This window comes from Pelodiscus sinensis, chromosome 1, assembly GCF_049634645.1.
Source record: "Pelodiscus sinensis isolate JC-2024 chromosome 1, ASM4963464v1, whole genome shotgun sequence".
Taxonomy (NCBI): domain Eukaryota; kingdom Metazoa; phylum Chordata; order Testudines; family Trionychidae; genus Pelodiscus; species Pelodiscus sinensis.
The window spans coordinates 135,149,982-135,172,198 of NC_134711.1; the positions used below are offsets into that span (position 1 = coordinate 135,149,982).

Consider the following 22,217-nt stretch of genomic DNA (forward strand, 5'->3'; position numbering starts at 1 on the left):
CTACACGCGGCACGGGCTAGATAGTTCGAACTAGCAAGCCATTCCACACTATCTGTATACCTCGTTCCACGAGGCGTACAGATAGTGCGGAATGGCTTGCTAGTTCGAACTATCTAGCCCGTGCCGCCTGTAGTCGCGCGGCACGGGGTTCGAACGAGCCGGCATTTAAAAATGGCGCCGGCCGGCTTATGCAAATGAAGCCCGGGAAATTCAAATCCCGGGCTTCATTTGCAAGTGCGGTATGCCTACATTACCCTCCTAGTTCGAACTAGGAGGGTAGTGTAGACATACCCTCACTGAGAACACAGCAAAGCCAGGGTAGAATTTCTACAAGAGGGGTTAATTCTAGAATCTCAGCCAGTTTGAGGGTACCTGCCTAGTGGACTAGTGTTACTTTTCCGCAGTAGAGCCTCTGATGTAGGCTCTGTGTGACTCTCACTCTCTGGGTCTTTATTCCCAGGAGATATCCTGGGCACGGCCATGCAGAACCTGCAGCAGCTCCTCCAGATGCCCTTTGGCTGCGGGGAGCAGAACATGGTCCTGTTTGCCCCCAATATCTACGTTCTAAACTACCTGAATAAGACGAGGCAGCTGAATGAGGAGACCAAATCCAAGGCCATCGGCTACTTAGTCAGCGGTGAGGCACCTCTCCTTAATTTGTGACATCCTCCTCCCTCCATTGAGCATATGCTATGAAGTTACCCTGATAGTGTCGCATTTTTCTTTTAACTAAGCACACTGAACCATGCGACTGCCTTGTAATGCCTGCTGACCTGCTTCCTCCTGAAGACCAGTTAGTAGGTCTGCTTGAAACTGTTCCTTTCACTATCCTGCTACTTCAGTCCCCTCCCCACCCACTGCTCCTTTTAGGCCTTTTCTTCCTACCCCTTCCAAAAGACTGGTTTTGTTGTCAGTCCCTAGCGCCCACACTCCCCTTGCTCCTTTCCCTCAAGCTTCGATGCTAAGTCAAAGGTCTTCTGCTCCTTTCAGCCCCTCGGGCTCATTCTAATCCCTTCTTATCCTCCAGTTGGGGTTCTGGGTTTATTTGATGGTACATTAAAATGGGATTTTATTTGTTTTAATCAGCAAACATGCCCTCCTCCTTGTGTGTTTTCAGGGTACCAGAAACAGCTGTCATACAAACACCCAGATGGATCCTACAGTATCTTTGGGACTAGAGATAAAGAAGGAAACACATGGTGAGAGCTGGGAAGATGGCTGAGGCCTGGGCTGGTAATAAAACTATGAGCTGAAGTTGAAAGACACTTTTACTAAATAAATAAAACACACCTGTAAAGAACATGGACTAGAACTCTGCAGGCCTAAGAATAAATAGCTCTGTCGATGAGGCTAAGGCAGAATTTAATTGCTACTGATGTAGGTCCCTTCTTTTTTTTCTCTGTAAATTCACCTGTTATACGCATAAACACAGAGCCAGTGTTTTACAGAGAGCTAAAAGAAATAGTTCAATCCCATCCTCTGTGACTCATTCCTCTCCTGGCCTGTGTGTAGGGGAGCAGAGGGACTCTGCTGTTTTGCTGTTTTAGATTCCTACTGACTGCTCACTCATATCTGTGTTGTGCAGGCTCACCGCCTTCGTGTACAAGTCATTTCATCAAGCCTCCCCCTATATCTATATCGACGACAGTGTCCAATCCCAAACGCTGATCTGGCTGTCAAGCAAACAGAAGTCGAATGGCTGCTTCCAAAGTGTTGGGAAACTCTTCAACAATGCCTTGAAGGTGACATATTTCTGTTCCCTGCCAAACTTCTTCTCTTTTCATGGGAAAAGCACTGTCTTAATGCTGCCAAATTGCATCCTCACTCCTAAATTTCCTGGCATCTCACTCACTACACCCCCACACACCCCTGTTCACTGGTGGGAGCAGAGCGACATGACTGGGGGTGCATCTGGGGCTTTGCTTCCTCTGCTGCTGCTGCTGGTGAGTGTAGGGAGGCAGTCCCACATGCTAGACCAGCCCCCCGCCCCACTAGTCTCCCTGGCTGAGTTGCTGTGGGGAGGGAGCCAGAGGAAGAGGAGGGGAGAGGGCAGGGCAGAGGCATGGAAAGGCAGGGCCTGGGGCAGAAGGGGGTTGTCCTGGCTCTTCTCTGGGCTGGGAGGGGGGGCAGTCCCATGGTCGGTGACCCCTTCATATTTCCCCTCACCAGTTGTCCCTATCCAGTACCCAAACTCCCTCACAGAATTTTAGACATGTCAGGGGAAAAGGGACTTCCAAGGAAGGGGTGCAAACTCTAGGCATTTTGGGCACAACCAACATTTCTGCGAACCTGCTACCTAGGAAGCTGCTTCAAAGAAAGAAAGAAGCAGGGTAAGTCTGATGTGGCCAGCAAATCTTTGTGACCAATTTGAGAGCTGCTATCCTGAACTTTTTGCCCAGGCTTCACAGAACTATGGGAACCTCTCTGGTGTAGGACATCACCTCCTCCATGGGGAGAAGGCCAGCCATCCCGCCCCCTCAAACTGACTACTTCTGTTGTGTTTCATTCAGGGAGGAGTTGATGACCAGCTTTCACTCACAGCCTACATCACCACGGCTTTGCTTGAGGCTGGACACCCCAGTGTGGTAAGGCTTTCTTCCCTGTGCTTACCCTTCTGTATCTGTTTTCAGTGAATTGGCTTGGCCCCACAATCTCTTACAAATTGCCTGGGTGCTGGAAGTGATGCTCCTCAGACATGTGTCTGCATGGAATGTGTATGCATTCATTGCTGTTCATAACAACAGATCTATAAACCCTTGTTATCAATCAGAAATTCCACTTCAATCGGAGGGCACTGCCTGGGTGGGGCTAGTGGAGTGTACAGCTTAGCATAACTGCTGATTAAATGAAAGGTCAGACATGCCTACAAACTCATCAGGCACTTGTTTGTGTGGTATATCTCAGCCTCAAATGTGAGTCACTCAGACCCAGGAGAAAGTTCAGGGCAGGCCTAGGAAACGTCCAAATGGTGTACATGTTGGTGTAAAACCAGGACAATACCATAGCTGTCAATGGATTGATACTAGAGGCCCTGAGCGCAAAATCTTACCCATACTATTAAGTCTTTATCCATGACTACAGAGTGTGCTATTACCAGAGGAAGCTTAATAACTTCTTGTCAAGCTAAGCAAGCAGTGATTGGAGGAGCAGGGGTAGAATGGGCTTTCATTTATACTCCCTTTTTAATGTCAATAATGAAACCAAAGGGAAGCCTGCTTTATGGTGTTTCCCGTCTCCCGTGTTCTCAAAGTGGGCCTGAGCCACACTGCTTCCCACATCTCCCCCTGCTGCAAACTGCAAACCGCAGTGCTTCATGGCTGTGGAGGCGTTATGTAAACAAACCAAAGTGACCCATTAGCAGCTTTCTCAATGTGGCCTGCGACCCGCTTTGAGAAACACTGCCCTCGTCTGGCAAGTCCTGAAAATCTTCCTCCCGCTGCAGTCCTTTTGGACCTAGAAGGTTCTGTGTTCACTACTGTGATGGTGGCCAGATAAATTCAGCCTGGAATGTTCTGGAACAGAAAAATTTGCCTGGATGAAGATGTATGTCCCATATGCACAGACAGATCTAATGTATTTCTTTATAGCACCCAGTGGTCCGAAATGGTCTATTTTGCTTAGAGGCTGCATCTGAAGAAGAAATCAGCAAAGTTTACACCCAAGCACTCCTGGCCTATACCTTCTGCTTTGTTGGCAATGAGGGGAAATGTGACTTTTTCTTGAAGGAGCTGGAAAAATCTGCTAAGAAAGTTGGTGAGTGTCACCTAAATATTCTGGGACATTTGCACAGATGGTAGATGGGTTTTACCTACATGGTAGATAGGCCTACTGCCACCTTAAATTCTTCTGCTCAGATCTAGAAATCATGGTAACCAATTTTGGCCATGGAAATTGTATAATGGAGTTTTGCTTGTTAGAAAGAAATAGGGAGATAGGCAGGACCATAGGTAGGCCTGTTGAAATGTGAGGATCTATGGTTTTATTTTTAACACACAACCCAAATTAACCCTTCTTTCTACATTCTCATAGATCCCTTGATTGTCATGCCCACCTCCCAACTTCAACCAGACCCAAGCTCCCCTCCTCCTCTGCAAATAGGTGCCGGCAGATGTCCAGTATTATGATACTTTTGACATCAAACATTTTCATTATCAATGACGAGAACTTACCAGGTCTGAATCTCACCTCCCTTTCACTAGTGCAAATCAAAGGTGTCTGGGAGGAAAGAAATGGGAGCAGTGTCTGTCCCTTGCTTTAGGTCTAGCACTTCCTTTCAGTCTCTCTGACTATAGACAGGGTGACAGCTTGTGGCACACACATTATCTTTGCAGTTTAATCCTAATGTCCACAGGACTTGATGGGTGAGTAACTTCTCCTTCAGAGCAGTGTTCTGGAATCCTTCATTCAATTTTGGTCTCGAAAAGGAATGAACAGAAATGCAGTGGGTTCAGAGATGTAAGGAGGAATACAATGATTTCCATTAGAAAATAGTGATAGAAATGTAGCTGTGTTAGTCTGGTGTAGCTGAAACAAAATACAGGACTACGACGCACTTTAAAGACTAACAAGATGGTTTATTAGATGATGAGCTTTCGTGGGCCAGACCCACTTCCTCAGATCAAATAGTGGAAGAAAATAGTCACAACCATATATACCAAAGGATACAATTAAAAAAATGAACACATATGAAAAGGACAAATCAAATTTCAGAACAGAACAGGGATGCAGGGAGCGGGGGGGAAGTAAATGTCTGTGAGCTAATGGTATTAGAAGTGGGGAAAAGTAAATGTCTGTGAGCTAATGGTATTAGAAGTGGGGAAAAGTAAATGTCTGTGAGCTAATGGTATTAGAGGTGGGGAAAGGTAAATGTCTGTGAGCTAATGGTATTAGAGGTGATAATTGGGGAAGCTACCTTTGTAATGGGCAAGATAGCTAGGGTCTTTGTTGAGACCCACGCATAGAGTGTCGAATTTTAGCATGAATGACAGTTCAGAGAATTCCCTTTCAAGGATTTCCCTTGAAAGGGAATCCTCTGAACTGTCATTCATGCTAAAATTCGACACTCTATGCGTGGGTCTCAACAAAGACCCTAGCTATCTTGCCCATTACAAAGGTAGCTTCCCCAATTATCACCTCTAATACCATTAGCTCACAGACATTTACCTTTCCCCACCTCTAATACCATTAGTTCACAAATGTGATTTGTCCTTTTCATATGTGTTCATTTTTTTTAATTGTATCCTTTGGTATATATGGTTGTGACTATTTTCTTCCACTATTTGATCTGAGGAAGTGGGTCTGGCCCACGAAAGCTCATCATCTAATGAACCATCTTGTTAGTCTTTAACGTGCTACATAGCCCTGTATTTCATTAGAAAATAGATTGAAATCCCCTCAAGTATTTAAACTAGAGACAAAAAGAGGAGAAATAAAAGACTAGTACAGAGGTAGATTGTATGCTCCCGTTCTGCCTTTTTCGTAAAACCACACAAAGGAACTACTCCATGGAATGAAAAGGCAGCACATTTAGAAAAAATAAAAGGAAAGACTTATTACTGTAACACATAAATAGTCCATTGCTACTAGAGCTCACTGAGGCCTAAAATTTATGAGAATATCCACAATTACAGTAGGATTTTTTTAAAAAATAAGGGATTAAATTGTCATATCAGGGCATGAGACTACCCATATTCAAGGAAGATCAGAAAGAAACATCCTCATAGGGAGCTTATTCCATAACAGTCTGCATTTCCATTTCTTGTACCTTCCTCTGAAGTAGCTGGTACTGGCCACAGCCAGAGACTGATATTGGATGAGCTGGATCAGTGGGTGGGTATGGCATAACAATACCTCTGGCCAGAGCTTCAGCCAAACATCAAAAGGCTTAACCCATGACCAGAAAACAGAGAGTTTCACTAATTTTGTTTTGGATAGGTGAAGTGTCCATGTACCAAGCAATCTCCCTCAAAGTCCCACGTCTGGCTTCCTTTGACTCCCTTCTCCTGCTCGCCTCAGGAAGGGGCTGTGATCATGAATGTAGCACAGAGGGGAGCATTTCAGATTCTGATAGGCAGGATGACCTGTGCATGGTGTGGTGGGGGTGGAGAAAGGGAGATCATGTGGAATCAGACTGGGGACAGTGGTTTCCACAGTGTTACTGAGCCTGCTCAGTATGTGTCAAGGAGCAAATTGCAGGGGAGGTGACTTCATCTGCTCTCCCACACACACATATCACCTCTTTCCAGGAGCTACTAAGGCACTGGAAACTCTAGATTTGGGGCAGATAACTTAGCAATTAGCTGACAGGAGCACTGTATCTAATTCCCATAAAAAAGAAAAAACATAAAATACATGTTAGATCTAATACTAGCATTTTCTGACTGCTTGTAGCAAGTCACCTAAGGGACACTGGTTAGCTTTAAAATTTTCAGATGGAGTCTCCATCCCTAGAGGTATTTAAGACTCAGCTTGACAAAGCCCTGGCCGGGTTGATTTAGTTGGGATTGGTCCTGCCTAGAGCAGGGGGCTGGACTTGATGACCTTCTGAGGTCTCTTCCAGCTCTATGATTCTATGAATTCTGACTTTGTTATTAACTGCAGAGAGAAAGAGAGACAGCTGACAGGACTTTTGGGCTCTATCTTAGCTCTGGAAAGGGAGTGGAGTCTAGTGGATTACAGTAAAGGGCAGATACATATATACATGGCTCTATATAAGAATCTCAGAATGGCCATACTGGTCAGACCAGTGATCTACTTACTCCAGTATCCTATAGCCAATGCCAGGTGCTTCAGAAGGAATAAGAAGAAGAGGCAGTCATCAAATGACCTGTTTGAGGATGGGCTGCACCCTCAGCAAGTTCGCAGAGGCCATTAAGGCTATGTCTACACAGCAGCGTTATTTCAGAATAACTGACATTATTCCGAAATAACCTAGTCTGCATTTACACTGCAAGCCTTTATTTTGGCATAATGTCAGAACAATGTCAAGCTGAAGGACTGCTTACTCCGACTCCTGTAACCCTCATTGTACGAGGAGTAAGGAATGTCACAGGAAGAGTGCTCTACCTCGGACTTCCTGCTGTGTAGATAGCACAGAAAACAAAAACAAGCTGTTTCGATTTAGGCGATGCAATTGACGGAGCTCAAGTTGCATAGCTTATTTCTGCATTAGCCCTGCCGAGCACATGTGTCCTAAGCCAGGCGGAGAGGTAGATATATTGGAGGACAGGGATAGGGTCCAAAGTGACCTGAAAAAAATAGAGAATTAGGCCAAAAGAAATCTGATGAGGTTCAACAAGGAAAAGTGCAGAGTCCTGCACTTGGGATGGAAGAATCCCAAGTACTCTTCCATGCTGGGGACCAACTGACTAAGCAGCAGTTCAGCCGAAAAAGACCTGGGAATTACAGTGGATGAGAAGCTGGATATGAGTCAACAATGTGTCCCTTGGTGGAGGGGAGGGGGTCCCCGCAACACACCAACCCACGGGACTCTGCGGCTGCGCCCTGGGTTGCTTCCTACTTCCCATGGTCAGTGGACTGTTGTCCCTCTGATCCAGCCATCTCGCCTGCTGGAAGCTGCCTCCTCCCTCAGGGAGCCATCTCCTTTCCCCTCCTCTCCTTCCGCTGGCTCCAGCCTTTTGAGCCGTCCTGACGGCTCCATCATTGACGCTGGGGGGGCCTGCCCGTGTCCAATCCCCAGCGCCCTCTGGGTGGGCGTGACCCCGCTGGGTAAACGCGGCCTGGCCATCCCTCGGCTTCTCCGTGTCGGCGCCACCCCTCCCCCCGCCCGGTGCAGCCTGCGGCCGCTGCATCACTTACAGAGGGGGTGGAGCCTCCAGCATTCGGCCCGATGTCGCCTGAACGCAGGCGTGGCAGTGCTGGAGCCGCGGCTGGAGGGCTGCCTCCTGCCAGAGAGCCAGGGACGGCGCAGCCTTGTAGTGGGGAGCCGGAGTCTCCCCATTACACACCCGCACCCTTAGTTCATGGTCCCTCCCCTCACCTTGGGGTTCGTGCATCTGTGAAAAAAAATCCGCATTGTCGTGGTCCTTATCCGGCCGGTGTGCAATTTCAAACTGGTAGGGTTGTAATGAGAGGTACCATCTCATCACCCGTAGGTTGGTCTGCTTCATTGAGTTCATCCAGCATAAGGGAGCATGGTCTGTCACTAGCGTGAAGGAGTTGCCTAAACGATAGTATCTTAATGAGTCAATTGCCCACTTGGCGGTCAGCGCTTCCTTTTCAATGGTAGCGTAATTTTGTTCCCTCGGCAAGAGTTTTCGGCTGAGGTAAAGGACGGGGTGTTTGGCCCCTTCCACTACTTGGGATAAAATGGTCCCTAGTCCTGAATCTGAGGCGTCCATCTGTAGAATAAAGGGCCTAGAGAAATCCAGTTGAACCAAGACCAGTGGACTGACCAACTGGTCCCTCAGTTCCCGGAAGGCTCATTCACACTGGGGAGACCACTGGACTTTATTGAGCTGTGTTTTCTTCACCAGGTCTGAGAGCGGGGCCGTTATGGTTACAAACCATGGCACAAACCAGCAGTAATACCCAATTAAGCCCAGGAACTGCCGCACTTGTTTCTTGGTTGTCGGGGCGGGATAATCTCTCAGGGCACTGACTTTATCTACCATTATATACTGGTACCCTCTATGTGATTTGTCCAGAGGGCTCACCAGGTCTAGGGCTATCCGGTTGAAGGGAACCCCCACGACGGGCAAGGGCACCAAGGGGGCCTTGGACTCTCTCTTGGTGCTCGTTTTCTGGCAAGCAGGGCAGGATTCGCAAAAGTCCCGCACCTCTTTATGGATGCCGGGCCAATAAAACCTCTGCATGATGCGCTGCAGGATTTCCTCAAAGCCCAAGTGCCTAGCCCAGGGGTTGTCATGGGCCAACGCGAGTGCCGCCTTTTTGTATCGTACTGGGACTAACAACTGGCGCATGCTCCCCGTCGCTGGGGAGCCTTCCATGACTCTGTATCACTTGTCGGTACGTACCTCAAAATGGGGTCCGGGGTGCCGCCTCGCTGACGGTTCCTCGCTTCCATCTGTCGCAGAGTCCCATGCCCGATGCAGGGCCAGGTCAGCTTGCTGGGCTTCTACGAATTCTCGCCCCTCCAGGGTGTCCTCCGTCTCGGGTGCTCCCCGTGGTGGGCCCCTCTCGCCGGCCCCCCAAGTGATGGGGTTTGTCTCTGCTGGGCTGAGATCTCGTTGGCCCTCGTGGGCTCGCCTAGGGGCCCCCTTGTTGAGGCAGGCTTGTCCCGTCCCTCCCGGGGTCTGCCAGTCTCGCCAGATACGGCGGAACCCCTTGCAGTCTCGTCCCAAGATAAAGGGGTAAGCTAAACCAGATACTAAGGCAGCCCGACAGATGGTTACCTTCTCCCCTCCACCAAGCGGACCCATGCCGTTTGGTAAGTACGTATGTCCCCATGTACGCACTGCATACTCACGGGCGGTCCCTCTTCGCGGGCCTGCTTTACTAAATCATCCCGGACAAGGGTCTGGCTGCTCCCCGTGTCCACCAGGGCCTCTACTTCTGTGCCCTCTACTAGGAGCTTTACCAGTATCCTCCCTTCGTCTGGGGATCCCCCTTGGCTTACCGTTAGGGCCTGTCCGAATGAGCAGTCCATGAAGGGGCAATCCCCTTCTAAAATGTCCCTCCTGCCCGCACTCGAAACAGACATTCCGGGGATCTTCCTTCCCCATCAATGTCAGCCGGTCCTTCTTCATGCTGTCAGGTCCTTTGGCCGTTTCCCTCTGCAGTGGCACCGGCCATATCTGGGCCAGCCACCGCCAGCCCTCGCATTCTCTTTGGCCTCTTCTGGGTTCTGACATCTTGTCTCCACTTCTCCGGAATCCTCCTCCCTCCTTTGGGGTTTTGTGTGGCTCCTTCCTGAACTTCTTGGGTTCCCCCATTCCTCTGGCTGCCACCAGATCCTCGACTAGGCCCACAGCCTCATTCAGAGAGCTGGATCAGTGGCAGCGAACCCATGTCTGACCTTCTGTGGGCAGGATCTCGCGGAATTGTTCCAGGAAGATCATCTCAGCCACTTGCTCTCCGGTTTTCTGCTCCGGTTCTAGCCACCAGCAGCCCGCCTCTCTCAGCTTCTGTGCCACAGCTTGCGGCCGAGCTCCCGGCAGATACTGTTCCTGGTGGAACCTCTGTTGGTAGGTCTCCAGTGTGACCCCTAATTGGTCAAGGATTGCCTCCTTGACTTTGTAGTAACATAATGCCTCACGGGCCGGGAGGCTGCGGTAGGCCAGCTGGGCTGGGCCAGTCAGGTAAGGCACCAGGAGGGTAGCCCACTGGTCCTTGGGCCGTGGGGTGGCCTTGGCCACCCGCTAAAATGTCACCAAGTATGCTTTGGGATCATCATTTGGCCCCATCTTGGTGAGGCGTATGGGTAGCTGCACACTATTTCCAGTGCTGGGCTTGACTGGCCCGGCAGTCCCTGGGCCCGTGGCCCCTCCTGTCGACTGCCACTGCAGGTCGTACAGTTCCCTTATGAGCTGCCTCTGCTGCTCCTGCCCTTGTGCCATCAGCTGCTGAATTAGCTGCATCTGCTGCTGCTGGAATTGCTCCTGGTTCTCAGCCATCCATTCCAATAATATTGGGCCTTCAATTTTCATCTCCCTCTAAAACAAACAAATCCCGGAAACATGTCCTTCGGGGTACCTCCTTAGGGTCTTTTTTGTTTGTTTGTTTGAACCACTGAGGCACATACTCAGCCCCTTACATCAGGGGTGGGATCATTACCCGCCATATGTGACTGGGCACCAGCTTCCCGAGTTGCCCGTGTTGGTACGGCGCCCTCCCCCCCCTTCATCTGGGGGAGGGGTCCATGCCCACCACCCTTCAGGTGCAGCACTCTTCCCGGCGTGTAGTCAGAGTCTGAGTATAGTTTGTAATGGTACACATATCCTCCGTGTCACTTGGCCGGTACCAAGACTGAAAGGGGGGTAGGAGAGTTGGGGCCCGCCCCCACTCCAAGCCCTGATCCAGGGCCCTAGGAACCGAGGGTATGTCTACACTACCCCGCTAGTTCGAACTAGGGGGGTAATGTATGCATACCGCACTTGCTAATGAAGCCCGGGATTTGAATTTCCCGGGCTTCATTAGCATAAAGCCGGCGCCGCCATTTTTAAAAGCCGGCTAGTGCGAACCCCGTGCCGCGCGGCTATACGCGGCACGGAGTAGATAGTTCGGATTAGGCTTCTAATCCGAACTATCTGTACGCCTCGTGGAACAGGAAGCCTAATCCGAACTATCTAGTCCGTGCCGCGTGTAGCCGCGCGGCACAGGGTTCGCACTAGCCGGCTTTTAAAAATGGCGGCGCCGGCTTTATGCTAATGAAGCCCGGGAAATTCAAATCCCGGGCTTCATTTGCAAGTGCGGTATGCATACATTACCCCCCTAGTTCGAACTAGCGGGGTAGTGTAGACATACCCCAAGGGAAATCACTTCTCCCACAGTTTGGTTGGTGGAGGGGAGGGGGTCCCCGCAACACACCAGCCCACGGGCCTCTGCGGCTGCGCCCTGGGTCGCTTCCTACCTCCCAGGGTCAGTGGACTGTTGTCCCTCTGGTCCAGCCATTTCGCCCGCTGGAAGCTGCCTCCTCCCTCTGGGAGCCGTCTCCTTTCCCCTCCTCTCCTTCCGCTAGCTCCGGCCTTTTAAGACGTCCCGCCAGCTCCATGATTGACGCCAGGGAGGGGGGGCCGCCCATGTCCAATCCCTGACGCCCTCCAGGTGGGTGTGACCCTGCCGGGTAGACACGGCCAGGCTTTCCCCCTGCTTCTCCACGTCAGTGCCGCCACCCCTCCCCCTGTCTGGCGCAGCCTGCGGCGGCTGCATCACTTGCAGAGGGGGTGGAGCCTCCAACGTTTGGTCTGACGCCGCCTGAATGCAGGTGCAGCAGCGCCGGAGCCATGGCTGGAGGGCCGCCTCCCCCCAGAGAGCCGGGGACGGCACGACCTCGTACCAGGGAGCCAGTCTCCCCATTACAGTTGGATATTAGGAAAAACTATTTCCCTAGGAGGGTGGTGAAGCACTGGAATGGGTTCCCCCTAGGGAGAGGGTGGAATCTCCATCCCTAGAGGTTTTCAAGTCCTGGCTTGACAAAGCCCTGGCTGGGATGATTTAGTTGGGGTTGGTCCTGCTTGGAGCAGGGGTCTGGACTTGATGACCTACGGAGGTCATTTCCAGCCCTGGAATTCTGTGAAATCATCCATCTCCTGTTGCCCATTCCAGCTTCTGGCAAACTGAGGCTAGGGACAACATCCCTGCTCATCCTAGCTAGTAGCCATTGATGGACCTAGCCTCCCTGAATTTTTTTTTGTTCTTATTGGAGCCCTGCTATAGTTTGGGCTTTTCCACCAACCCATCGAAAGTTGTTCCACACACTGACCATGAAGAAATCATGTGTTTTGTTTGTTTTAAATCTGCTGCCTATAAATTTCATTGAGTGACCTTGTGTTGTTAGTTAAGCAGTAAATAATAGTTTCTTATTCTATTTTTCCACACAATTCATGATTTTCTAGCCCTCTAATATCTCCTCCCCAACCTTTATTCATTTATTTTCTATGCTGAAAAGTTCCAAGCTTTTTAATCACTCATCATATGGAGGCTGTTCCTTTCCCCCAATCATTTCTGTTGCCCTTTCTGTACCTTTTCAAATCCCATATACCTTTCTTTAGATGTGGTGACCAGATCTGCATACAGTATTAAAGACGTGGGCATGCCATGACTATATAGAAGCAATTTAGTTGTCTTATTATCTGTTCCTTTCTAATATTTGTAGTTAGCTGTTTAGCCTGCCACTGCATACAGAGCAGATGTTTTCAGGGAACTATCCACAATGATCCCAAGATCTCTTTCTTGAGAGGTAACAAACTAATTTAGATCCCATCATTTTGTATGTATAGTTGGGATTATATTTTCCCATGTACATTTTTTTGCACTTATCAACACTGAATTCCATCTACCTTTGTGTTGCCCAGTCTCTCAGTTTTGTGAGATCCCTTTGTAACTCCCTGCAGTCAGCTTTGGACTTAAGTATTTTGAGTAATTTTTTACAATCTGCAAATTTTGCTACCTTTCTGTTTACCCCTTTTATGAGATAATATGAGTAAATTGAACAGCAGTGATCCAAAGGCAGGCCCCTGAAGCACAGTATTTATTCATATTCTTTTCCCCTGTTTTTAAAGTGGAGTACCAGCAATGTTTCATGATATCTAATGAACTCTCAATTACTTGAATGAAAAGCCGTTTGTTATCTTAATCACCATGCCTCCCTCTGTTTATAAACAAACACTATTCCCAAAGGTGAAGATGGGAGCAGCACAAGCTTTATCTTTGGGTTAGGGCAGTGTTTCTCAGCCAGTGGTACGAGTACCCTTAGGGGTACTTGAGACACATCAAGGGGGTATGTCAACACAACTGAAATTTGGAGAAAACTCAATTTTTGTTTTAAGTTTTATAGCACTTTATTATTTTTGTACTTTTTACACCCAAAAATTTCATCGCTCGCCTGGCTATGATTAAGTTGTTTAAACAAATGTGTTGCAATAGTAGAAAAAAAATTGTGTGTGTGTCTGAAAACTGTAGGTACTGGGGGTACTTCTAATTTTTTTTTTTAAGGAGATACTTATAATTTTTTTGTTGAAAAATGGGTACCTTATAAAAAAAGGTTGAGAAACACTGGGCTAGGTGTTGTATCATGCAAACAAATTTCAGCAGGGCTTGATTTACCAAAAGTGAAACCTCTTTACAAAGCTGCTGCACACCTCTGTAGCTATCACTCAGCCCTGGCTAATCTTCTCCCCCCTCCTTCCTGTTTCCTGTGCTTCCAGACTCCCAACAACCAGTGCTCCCAGTTCTAATAATTACAAGCGTCATCTAAAACACCACACTAGGTCATGTATTTTAAGTAGGCCTCAAGAACGAAATCTAGGGGTTCAAATTTTAGGGGGGCCACAGACCCCCCCCTCTGGCCCCTCATAAATGGTGCCCTTGCACATGGTGTACCAGATCTAGCCTTTGTAGTTCTCCCAGTCCCAGAGAGAGCTACGAAACAGATTTTGCCCTCCTTTACATCTGTAAATCAGGAGTAATTGGATTTATTGGAACTGACAAAAGTACAGAAAAAGGCAACAAAAATGATAACGGGGTATGGAGCGACTTCCACGTGAGGTGATCTATGGTCAGCTTGGAGAAAAGAACACTGAGGTGAGCTGTGTTAAAGAGCTATACAATGATGACTCGTGTGGAGACAGTGAATAGGAAAGTGTTATTTACTTATTTGTATAACACAAGAACCAGGGATCACCCAAAGAAATTAATTCACACAATACACAGTCAACCTGTGGAACTCTTGGCTAGGGCATGTTGTGGAGCCCAAAATATAATAAAAAAGTAGTAGGAGCAGTTTATCAATGGCTGCTAGCCAAGATAAGCCAGGATGCAATTCTACGCTCTGAATGCCCCAGAAACTCTGACTGCTAGAAGCTGGGACTGGAAGACAGGGGATAGCTCACTCAGTAATTGCTCTGCTCCCTTTATTGCCTCTGAAGCACTTGGCACTTGTTCCACACACTGACAAGAAGACAGGATACTGGGCTATACAGACCGTTGGTTTGACTCTGTAAAGTCTTTTTTATGTTCCTATGTTCAGTCAAGTTTCCCTGAAGTTACACCTGCCAAAACCTTACCCACGTGTTACTTGGCTTTCAGGCACATCTGCAGGGGACCTGACAGCCTGTGCAGGCCCTTGGGCAAGGTGTGTGTGTGGGGAGGGGAGGAGGGCTCCACACTCCCAGAAGAGGTGGGGCCTCAGGTGGAAGGGGCAGAGGCAGCCAGTGCCACCCACCCCCCACCCCCACCCTCTGAGCTGCAGGGAGCCTTTTGGAGGTGCTCCGGTAGCAATTTAAAGTGCCCGGGGCTCTGGCTGTCACTGCTGCTGCAGTAGTGGTAGCAACAGCCAGGAGTCCTGGGTCCCTTTGGATCACTGGGCTCCAGAGCAACTGCCTCCTTTGCCTCCCTCCCCCCTGTTAGTGGTCCTGTGTGTCTCTACCACCTGCCTAAGCAGTGCCTCTCCACCTGCACTGCTACTTATACCTACACAGGGGGTACCCTTTCTGTACTCTACATGATGCCAAAAAAAGACATGCCCGAAAAGACTGGGACTGGGTCTGCTGCATGGCAGCACCTACGACTAATTACTAAGCTGCTGCTCTGGTTCTTCACAATCTCCTTTCTCTTCTCAGATGGCTCAGTGCACTGGGAGCGGGAGGTGAAACCCCCTGCAGAAAAGTTCCCCTCTTTCTATCCCCGTGCCCCCTCTGCTGAGGTTGAGATGACCTGCTATGTGCTGCTGGCAGTGCTACACAAACCCAAACGAACTTCAGAGGACCTCACGTTCGCCTCACAGATTGTGCAGTGGGTCATCAAGCAGCAGAATTCCTTTGGGGGCTTCTCTTCCACCCAGGTACATTAGCTACCTTCTACTCTCTAATCAGGCCCAGGAAATCCCTGGCAGCTGCTCACTGTTAGCTGTTGAGAGAGAGCCAATGGGGCTGTGATTAGAGATCCATTGTCCACTTTCTCCCGCAGATAGTCCATGTCCCACTCCAGGGTGGAATAGCCGCTGTGAAGGGATTGCAGGCTGCCCCATACCCTGCCAGCTGGTTAGGGGTTCCATGAGCTGTTCTCCTGGCCTCAGCCGCCACATATATAGTAACCTGGGCACCCGAGTTCTTTGCAGAATGATGGATGGGTGTGTGTAAACTCATCTGTAGGAGGAGCAGAACATCATAGCTGAGTTCCTGTGCAGGATCAGAAAACAATGTGGGTTTGGTTTGGTTTGATTGTTATTTAGGTTTTTAAGTCCCAGCTTGACAAAGCCCTGGCTGTGTCTGTTAATTGTCAATTATTTTACATGTTTTCAGGATACAGTTATTGCTCTTCAAGCGCTGGCTGATTACGGTGCAGCAACGTACTCTGAGAATAGCCAAAACACAGTTAAAATCAGCTCCAGCAACAATTTTGAGAGGGTCTTTGCAGTGAATAGCCAGAATAGGCTTCTATTGCAGCGGAGCGCCCTGCCTGCTGTTCCCGGGAATTATACCCTGGAAGTGAATGGCAATGGCTGTGTCTTTGTGCAGGTAAGTGCTCACTCTGCCCTACAGTGTGTGGTTTCTTTAGTGCATACTACAACTTGTCATCTTTTCTGACCCTCCCGCTCTTCTGTCCCGTCTTTCTGTTGCTCATTCTCACTCTTGTTACTTCTTTTCTTAGTACTCTTTGAGGAAATCCAGTTGAGAAAGAAAAAAAAAATTGCCCCTTGATGTTTTTCACTGTACTACACATGGGAACTGAATATGTGTCACACACACACATCCCCTTCTTTATTTGTGAAACTTGGGTTCCAGTTCCAGTTTGTCTGACAGACAATGGTAGGGTTTTATACTGGTTCCCATCTCTGTAATATCCAGCTGGTTCCATGTCAGAGCAAGCGATCTTCCTTTTGGGGGTTAAAAATCTGCCTGGGACATTTTAGTGTGAGTTGTTGGATACATTAACTTATTACATGTTTTCAGGGATTTTTTGCAGGCACTCGTTTCATTGATGTTTTGTACATGAGGCGCATCAGTGTTGAGTGTCACTGTTTCTAGGATGGACTCTTTTCAAAGAAGGTGGTTTTGCAGAATTTTCTAAAGGTAGTCAGGCTCTGGGTTTGCCTGATCTATACTGGCAGCTTATGGCAGAACCAGTTTCCTTCGACTGAGCATATCTTTTCCCCAGCTCTCACATGCTTCACTCTGACCTTTTTTTATATGAATATTCCCGGAGAAGCCCACCTCCCTGGCAGAAAACACATCACAATAGGGTCCTTAGTACAGCTGTGGTTGTCTGATTATAGCACAGGAATGGGAGGCAGAACTGGGTCGTGTTCCTGATTCTGCCACTGACTCAGAGTGTGTTTGAGTTGATCGCTGCAACAAGCATGTCAAGAGGGAAAGCTCCAGTTAAGACGTGTGGTATTAAATGTGGGGGAAATTGCCATGTGATGTAGCCAGAACTGGGAACACAAGCATTATGAGGTCAATCCCCCAAAGAGCTGCAAGGGTATGTCTACACTACCCCGCTAGTTCGAACTAGCGGGGGTAATGTAGTCATCCGCAGTTGCAAATGAAGCCCGGGATTTGAATTTCCCAGGCTTCATTTGCAAGAAGCCGGCCGGCGCCATTTTTAAATGCCGGCTAGTTCGAACCCCGTGCTACACGCGGCATGGAGTAGCTAGTTCGGATTAGGGTTCCACGAGGAGTACAGATAGTTCGGATTAGAAGCCTAATCCGAACTAGCTACTCCATGCCGCGTGTAGCCGTGCGGCACGGGGTTCAAACTAGCCGGCATTTAAAAATGGCGCCGGCCGGCTTCATGCAAATGAAGCCCGGGAAATTCAAATCCCGGGCTTCATTTGCAACTGCGGATGACTACATTACCCCCGCTAGTTCGAACTAGCGGGGTAGTGTAGACATACCCCAATAGTCTATAACTAGGAGGATTACCTGGCATTGCTCAAGTCCTTAAGTCAAATAATTTCTGTTCTTCATTTTAATCATTGCTCTGTGGTGGGGCTGGGGGGTTCAGGATGGAGGCTACCCTAGCAAGAGAGGACAATCCCAGCCCTCTCTCCGCAGCAGCTTGGAGCCAGGTGAGAAGCCCCTGTCCATGGCCACTGCAGTGGTCAAAGCAAGGGGAGGGGTGCATGTTCCCCAGCTGTGGGGACAGACAGACAAAGTCTCAGGAATTGATAGTAAATAGCTGCCCCCTTCTCCATCCCTGCCCCCTGCTGCTCCAACGGGGTTACAACTGTCCTGGTCTCCATCTCTGGCCACGTGCTCAGACTGGATGCTCCCAGTCCCCCAGTCATGCTTGCTCTCATTGCTCTGTGGGGTGGGACCAGTTGTTGAGTATTCCGAATTGGTAGCCCCGAGGACTCACAGATGGTCCTACAGCAAGGAGCTGGGGCAGTTGCCTGGAATGTAGCACAACAGGCTTCCCGTGCACAAGTCCACACTTGTGTGCCACAGACAGTGTACAAGGGAATTCATAATCTGTTCCAGACACATCCCACCTGGCCACAGTGATAGCATTCTCTTATGTCACAGCGTTTGCCATGCAGATACCTTGGTGGTAAGCTGTGTTCCCTGCAAGCTATGCACATGCACAGCCATTCAGGAGAGATTTACATGCCATCCAGCTGATGGGCAGAGTGGGCACAGCTGACCGCACATGTTCAGGTGCCCCTTGTTTCCACCTTGCTCCATCCTGCAGTAGCTACCAGGAGAGATCTACTCAAGGGAGGATTCTCTGTTGGCAGCCAATCAGCTACTGCATGTGAAACCTTGTCAGCTGTTCCCAGGTGCTGCAGCCAATCAGCTCTCCCTATCTCGCCAATCCAGATGTTGGCAGCCAATCAGATATTACATGGGCAGACTCATAAGTTAGTTCCAGGTGCTGCAGCCAATCAGCTTTGCCCATCATCCCCATATCACCTGTTTGGCCCAAAGCTGTTTTTACAGCATGCAATAGCTGCAGTTCCAAGTCCAGCTCTGACTGCAGGCAGATGAGCCTCTTTCCAGGGTAGAGGGAGCTGGGCTGGGGTTAGGCGGGAGACACCCAGGTCCTTGGCTATCTACAGAGAGCTGTGGGGAGATGCAGATTCAGTGTCTGGCATCCATCTTTGGCATGGAGATTGCAAAGTTCCAAGGTCCCTCTACCCTGAGATCTGGTCTGAACCTCTCAGACAATCTCACTACCTTATGCGCACTCTCACCTCTGTCCTCACAGGCTCGCTGGGTTAGAGTTTAACTCTTTGGGAGCCACGTGGCATTAAAGCAAGGAACACACACACACACACACAGTCTCACAAACATATATAGTGTCACACGCATACATGCAGTATCATAGAACACTAGAACTGGCAGGGACCTCAAGAGGTCATCAAGTCCAGTCCCCTGCCCTCATGACAGGACCCAGTACTGTCCAGACTATCCCTCATAGAGGTCTCTCCAACCCGCTCTTAAATATCTCCAGAGATGTAGATTCCAGAACCGCTCTAGGCAACTTACTTCAGTGTTTAACCACCCTGACAGTTAGGAAGTTTTTCCTAATGTCCAACCTAAACCTTCCTTGTTGCAGTATCATCCACCCAGCCAACCACGCACAATGTCACACACAGTCTGTGACACACACACATACTGTCACACACCCCCTCTGTCATCCATGGTGAAAGTATGTCTGTTACACACAGTGTCACACAAACTATTACACAATCACACACACTATCACCCACTCATACCCACTCTGTCACATATTCATAGTCTCACACACACAGAGACACATGTACATATGCACTGTGTCCTTTTCACACTCATCTCCCAACACATATTTGTATAGTTGTTGTTGCTACTTCTTACAACGCACATCTACTTACTTTAATTTTATTCTTTCAAAATGTGTTGTTTTAGGTTTTGACTAATCTGTGCATTTCAGAATTTTTATTTCTCTGACAGCTAAATGCAATACTTTGAGTAGTGAGCAACTGTCCTGGCTGGAGTCATTATCCATATATTTATATTTACCTTTTAGTTTCTACTGGTGGTGCATACCTGCACATGCATTGGTGCACATAACAGAATGTAATCCATACACTGGAATACAAACATTAGAGGGAACATTGATGACAAGGACCCTATATGACCCTAGGCAGATAAATAATCTAATGGGGGTTAACCTTCCTCCCCACCCCCTCTCCACTTCTGGCTGGCTACTTGATGGCACACTTATTCCTTTCCTTGTTCAGCTGGATGGAATTTCAGTTGTTAGGGAAAGGAAGATTTTACATGTTGCTGATCGAGAACTTCTGTGCTGGTTCAGTGGTTTGTTGAAATAGTTCTCCCCCTCACTAATTTTTCCCTAAGGTGTTGGTGTTGTCAGTCAGGATTTCTCCAGTCCATGGAAGAAAAAAGGGGTACAGAATCACCACAACAGGTAGGCCAGTAGCTCAAACTCATTTCTAATGTTCATAGCCTTTTTTCATCTATTTCAGATAACCCTGAGATATAACATCCTTCTTCCCACAAAGGCTTCTGGGTTCTCTCTCTCAGTGCAAACGGCAAATGCTTCCTGCAATGCTAATTTCCGGGTAATGTTTGATATCATCTGCTCAACCAGGTAACCTCCCTTCAGTTGTCTGGATGGCAAAAAATGGTTGGTTAAAAAGGAATAGCTTTTGAAAGGACAGATTACAAATATTAAAGGGTATTACATGATCCGTGTAAAATACTTCAGGATATTAATCGTCTTGGGCTGCTAGACACTGATCCCAAACCCCAGCGATTCCCCATCTGTCCAGACCCCTGTTCCTCCTGGAGAATGCTTGTCCCCGTCTTGGACATTTATCTTTGGTAACTTTTATGTTAATAAATGATCAGCAATTACATGCTATTTAAAAAGGCCTTTGCAGGCTATGTGTGCTCTGAAGGCCAAGGGTCACTGTGTTTCCTCCACCTTCTTGGTCCAGAGTGATCCAGTCCCTCTCATTTCAGTTACACTGGGACGCGCAATACCTCCAACATGGCCATAATTGATGTCAAGATGCTCTCTGGCTTTGTACCTGTCAGTTCATCCCTGAAAAAGGTACGGGGTGGCAGTGATGTGGATAAGCCTGCGGGTAGATGGGATTATGGAAGGTTACAACATGGAGTACATAAAAAGAGAGGCCTGGCTATCACCGAAAATCTACTGTCCTAGTAATCTTAATCCACTACTTTATGGATTCTCAGCCGGGGGAGGGGGGTCACACCTGAACTGGGGGGCGGGAACCAGGAAATCACTAGTACTTGTTTCAAAGCAAGGTTGGAGGGAGCTCCAAGATACAGCCTGGCTAAATGGAAGTGCGATGTCCTAACATGAACAAAGCTGGGGATCACTGGATTAGATTAACTAACTGGAATTCCAACTGCCTGTTTTGTGTATAACTGTCTAGGTATGTGCATTTCCTGACAAAGCCACGACACCCTCAGGTCTCTAGCAAGTGATTATTTTGACTGACTCACACTAGACATTAGATAACATTTTGGCTCAGTCATTTTCTGCAGATTCTGGGGTGTTTTGTTTTCAGTGCAATGAATAGTGTTTTCAGTGATTATTAATACTCTATTTTTCCCCATTTCCTTGTCTAAAGCTTCGTGAGGATCAGAAAGTGATGCAAGTAGAAACCAAGCAAAACCATGTCCTCTTCTATCTGGAGAGTGTGAGTTCTAGAAAATCAGTTCTTTGTTTTGGGTTTAGCAGGTTTTAATTTTGCATAGAATATGCACATATGGGAAGGGCCTTTGTATCTGATTAACTGCATTGATCATGCACCTTTTCCGGTTTATCCATCTACACTGAAACTATTCTAACGTGCCCACCTCCTTCCAGTAGCTTCTAGCAGCCTCCTATTCTTTTATTCAAATAAACCACTCACACAAAAAATATTTCCTCCTTTCATCCACTGACTGCAGGGGACGAGAGAGCAACTTCTCCAGTGGGCATGCTGCTCCACTAGGGATTTCTTTTGAAGGAGCTAGTGATGGCCACTGGCACAGGCAGGATACTGTGCTAGATGGAGCATTAGTTTTATCTGATCTGGAAATGTTATTGTTCCTTCTCCTTTTACCACCCTGTAAAGCCGATTAGGCCTCCCAGAGGGGTTCCTCCGCCTCCGGGTCAGTGGGCGGCCACTCTGTCCCTCTACACAGACACGTAAAATAAACCCCCAAGTCAAGAGTTCAATAACCAGCCTTGTTCCGGTTGGGGTGAGAGGGTTCAGGTTGGGGCGAGGGGAAAACTGTTCAGGGCCTGGCCTTGCTTCAGGTTGGGGTAAGAGGCAAACAAGCCCCAGCAAAGAGCCCTGGCCCCCGGTCAGGGTGGGGAAGCAAAATAAACCCAGTTAGTTCAAAAGCCCGGCCAGGGTTGGAAGGGCAGCAAACACAGTCAGAGCAGAAGCCCAGACCCTGGTTCAGGGTGGGCAACAGTCCAACACACTTGGTCGGGCATTCAGTAGCCGAGCCTTGTTCATGCGGGTGGCAAATAACACTGGTTCAGAGCCCTGGCCCCAGGTCAGGGTGGGCTGCAAATAATACCCAGATACAAACAGTAGTTCAGTTGCC

At 48.5% G+C, this 22,217-nt stretch overlaps 1 protein-coding gene across 2 annotated transcripts in view; it reads left to right on the forward strand.

Moving 5' to 3' along the window:
* LOC102455926 (ovostatin-like) overlaps positions 1 to 22,217 on the forward strand; it is a 75,646-nt gene that overhangs the window by 44,848 nt on the left and 8,581 nt on the right. For both annotated transcript variants that reach the window (XM_006136392.4, XM_006136393.4), the window contains exons 24-33: positions 461 to 637; positions 1,118 to 1,199; positions 1,586 to 1,742; positions 2,511 to 2,585; positions 3,588 to 3,753; positions 15,261 to 15,481; positions 15,942 to 16,157; positions 20,111 to 20,235; positions 20,610 to 20,700; positions 21,248 to 21,316. In XM_006136392.4, the coding sequence (XP_006136454.2) occupies positions 461 to 637; positions 1,118 to 1,199; positions 1,586 to 1,742; positions 2,511 to 2,585; positions 3,588 to 3,753; positions 15,261 to 15,481; positions 15,942 to 16,157; positions 20,111 to 20,235; positions 20,610 to 20,700; positions 21,248 to 21,316 (1,379 nt within the window). The remainder of the gene's footprint in view (positions 1 to 460; positions 638 to 1,117; positions 1,200 to 1,585; positions 1,743 to 2,510; positions 2,586 to 3,587; positions 3,754 to 15,260; positions 15,482 to 15,941; positions 16,158 to 20,110; positions 20,236 to 20,609; positions 20,701 to 21,247; positions 21,317 to 22,217) is intronic.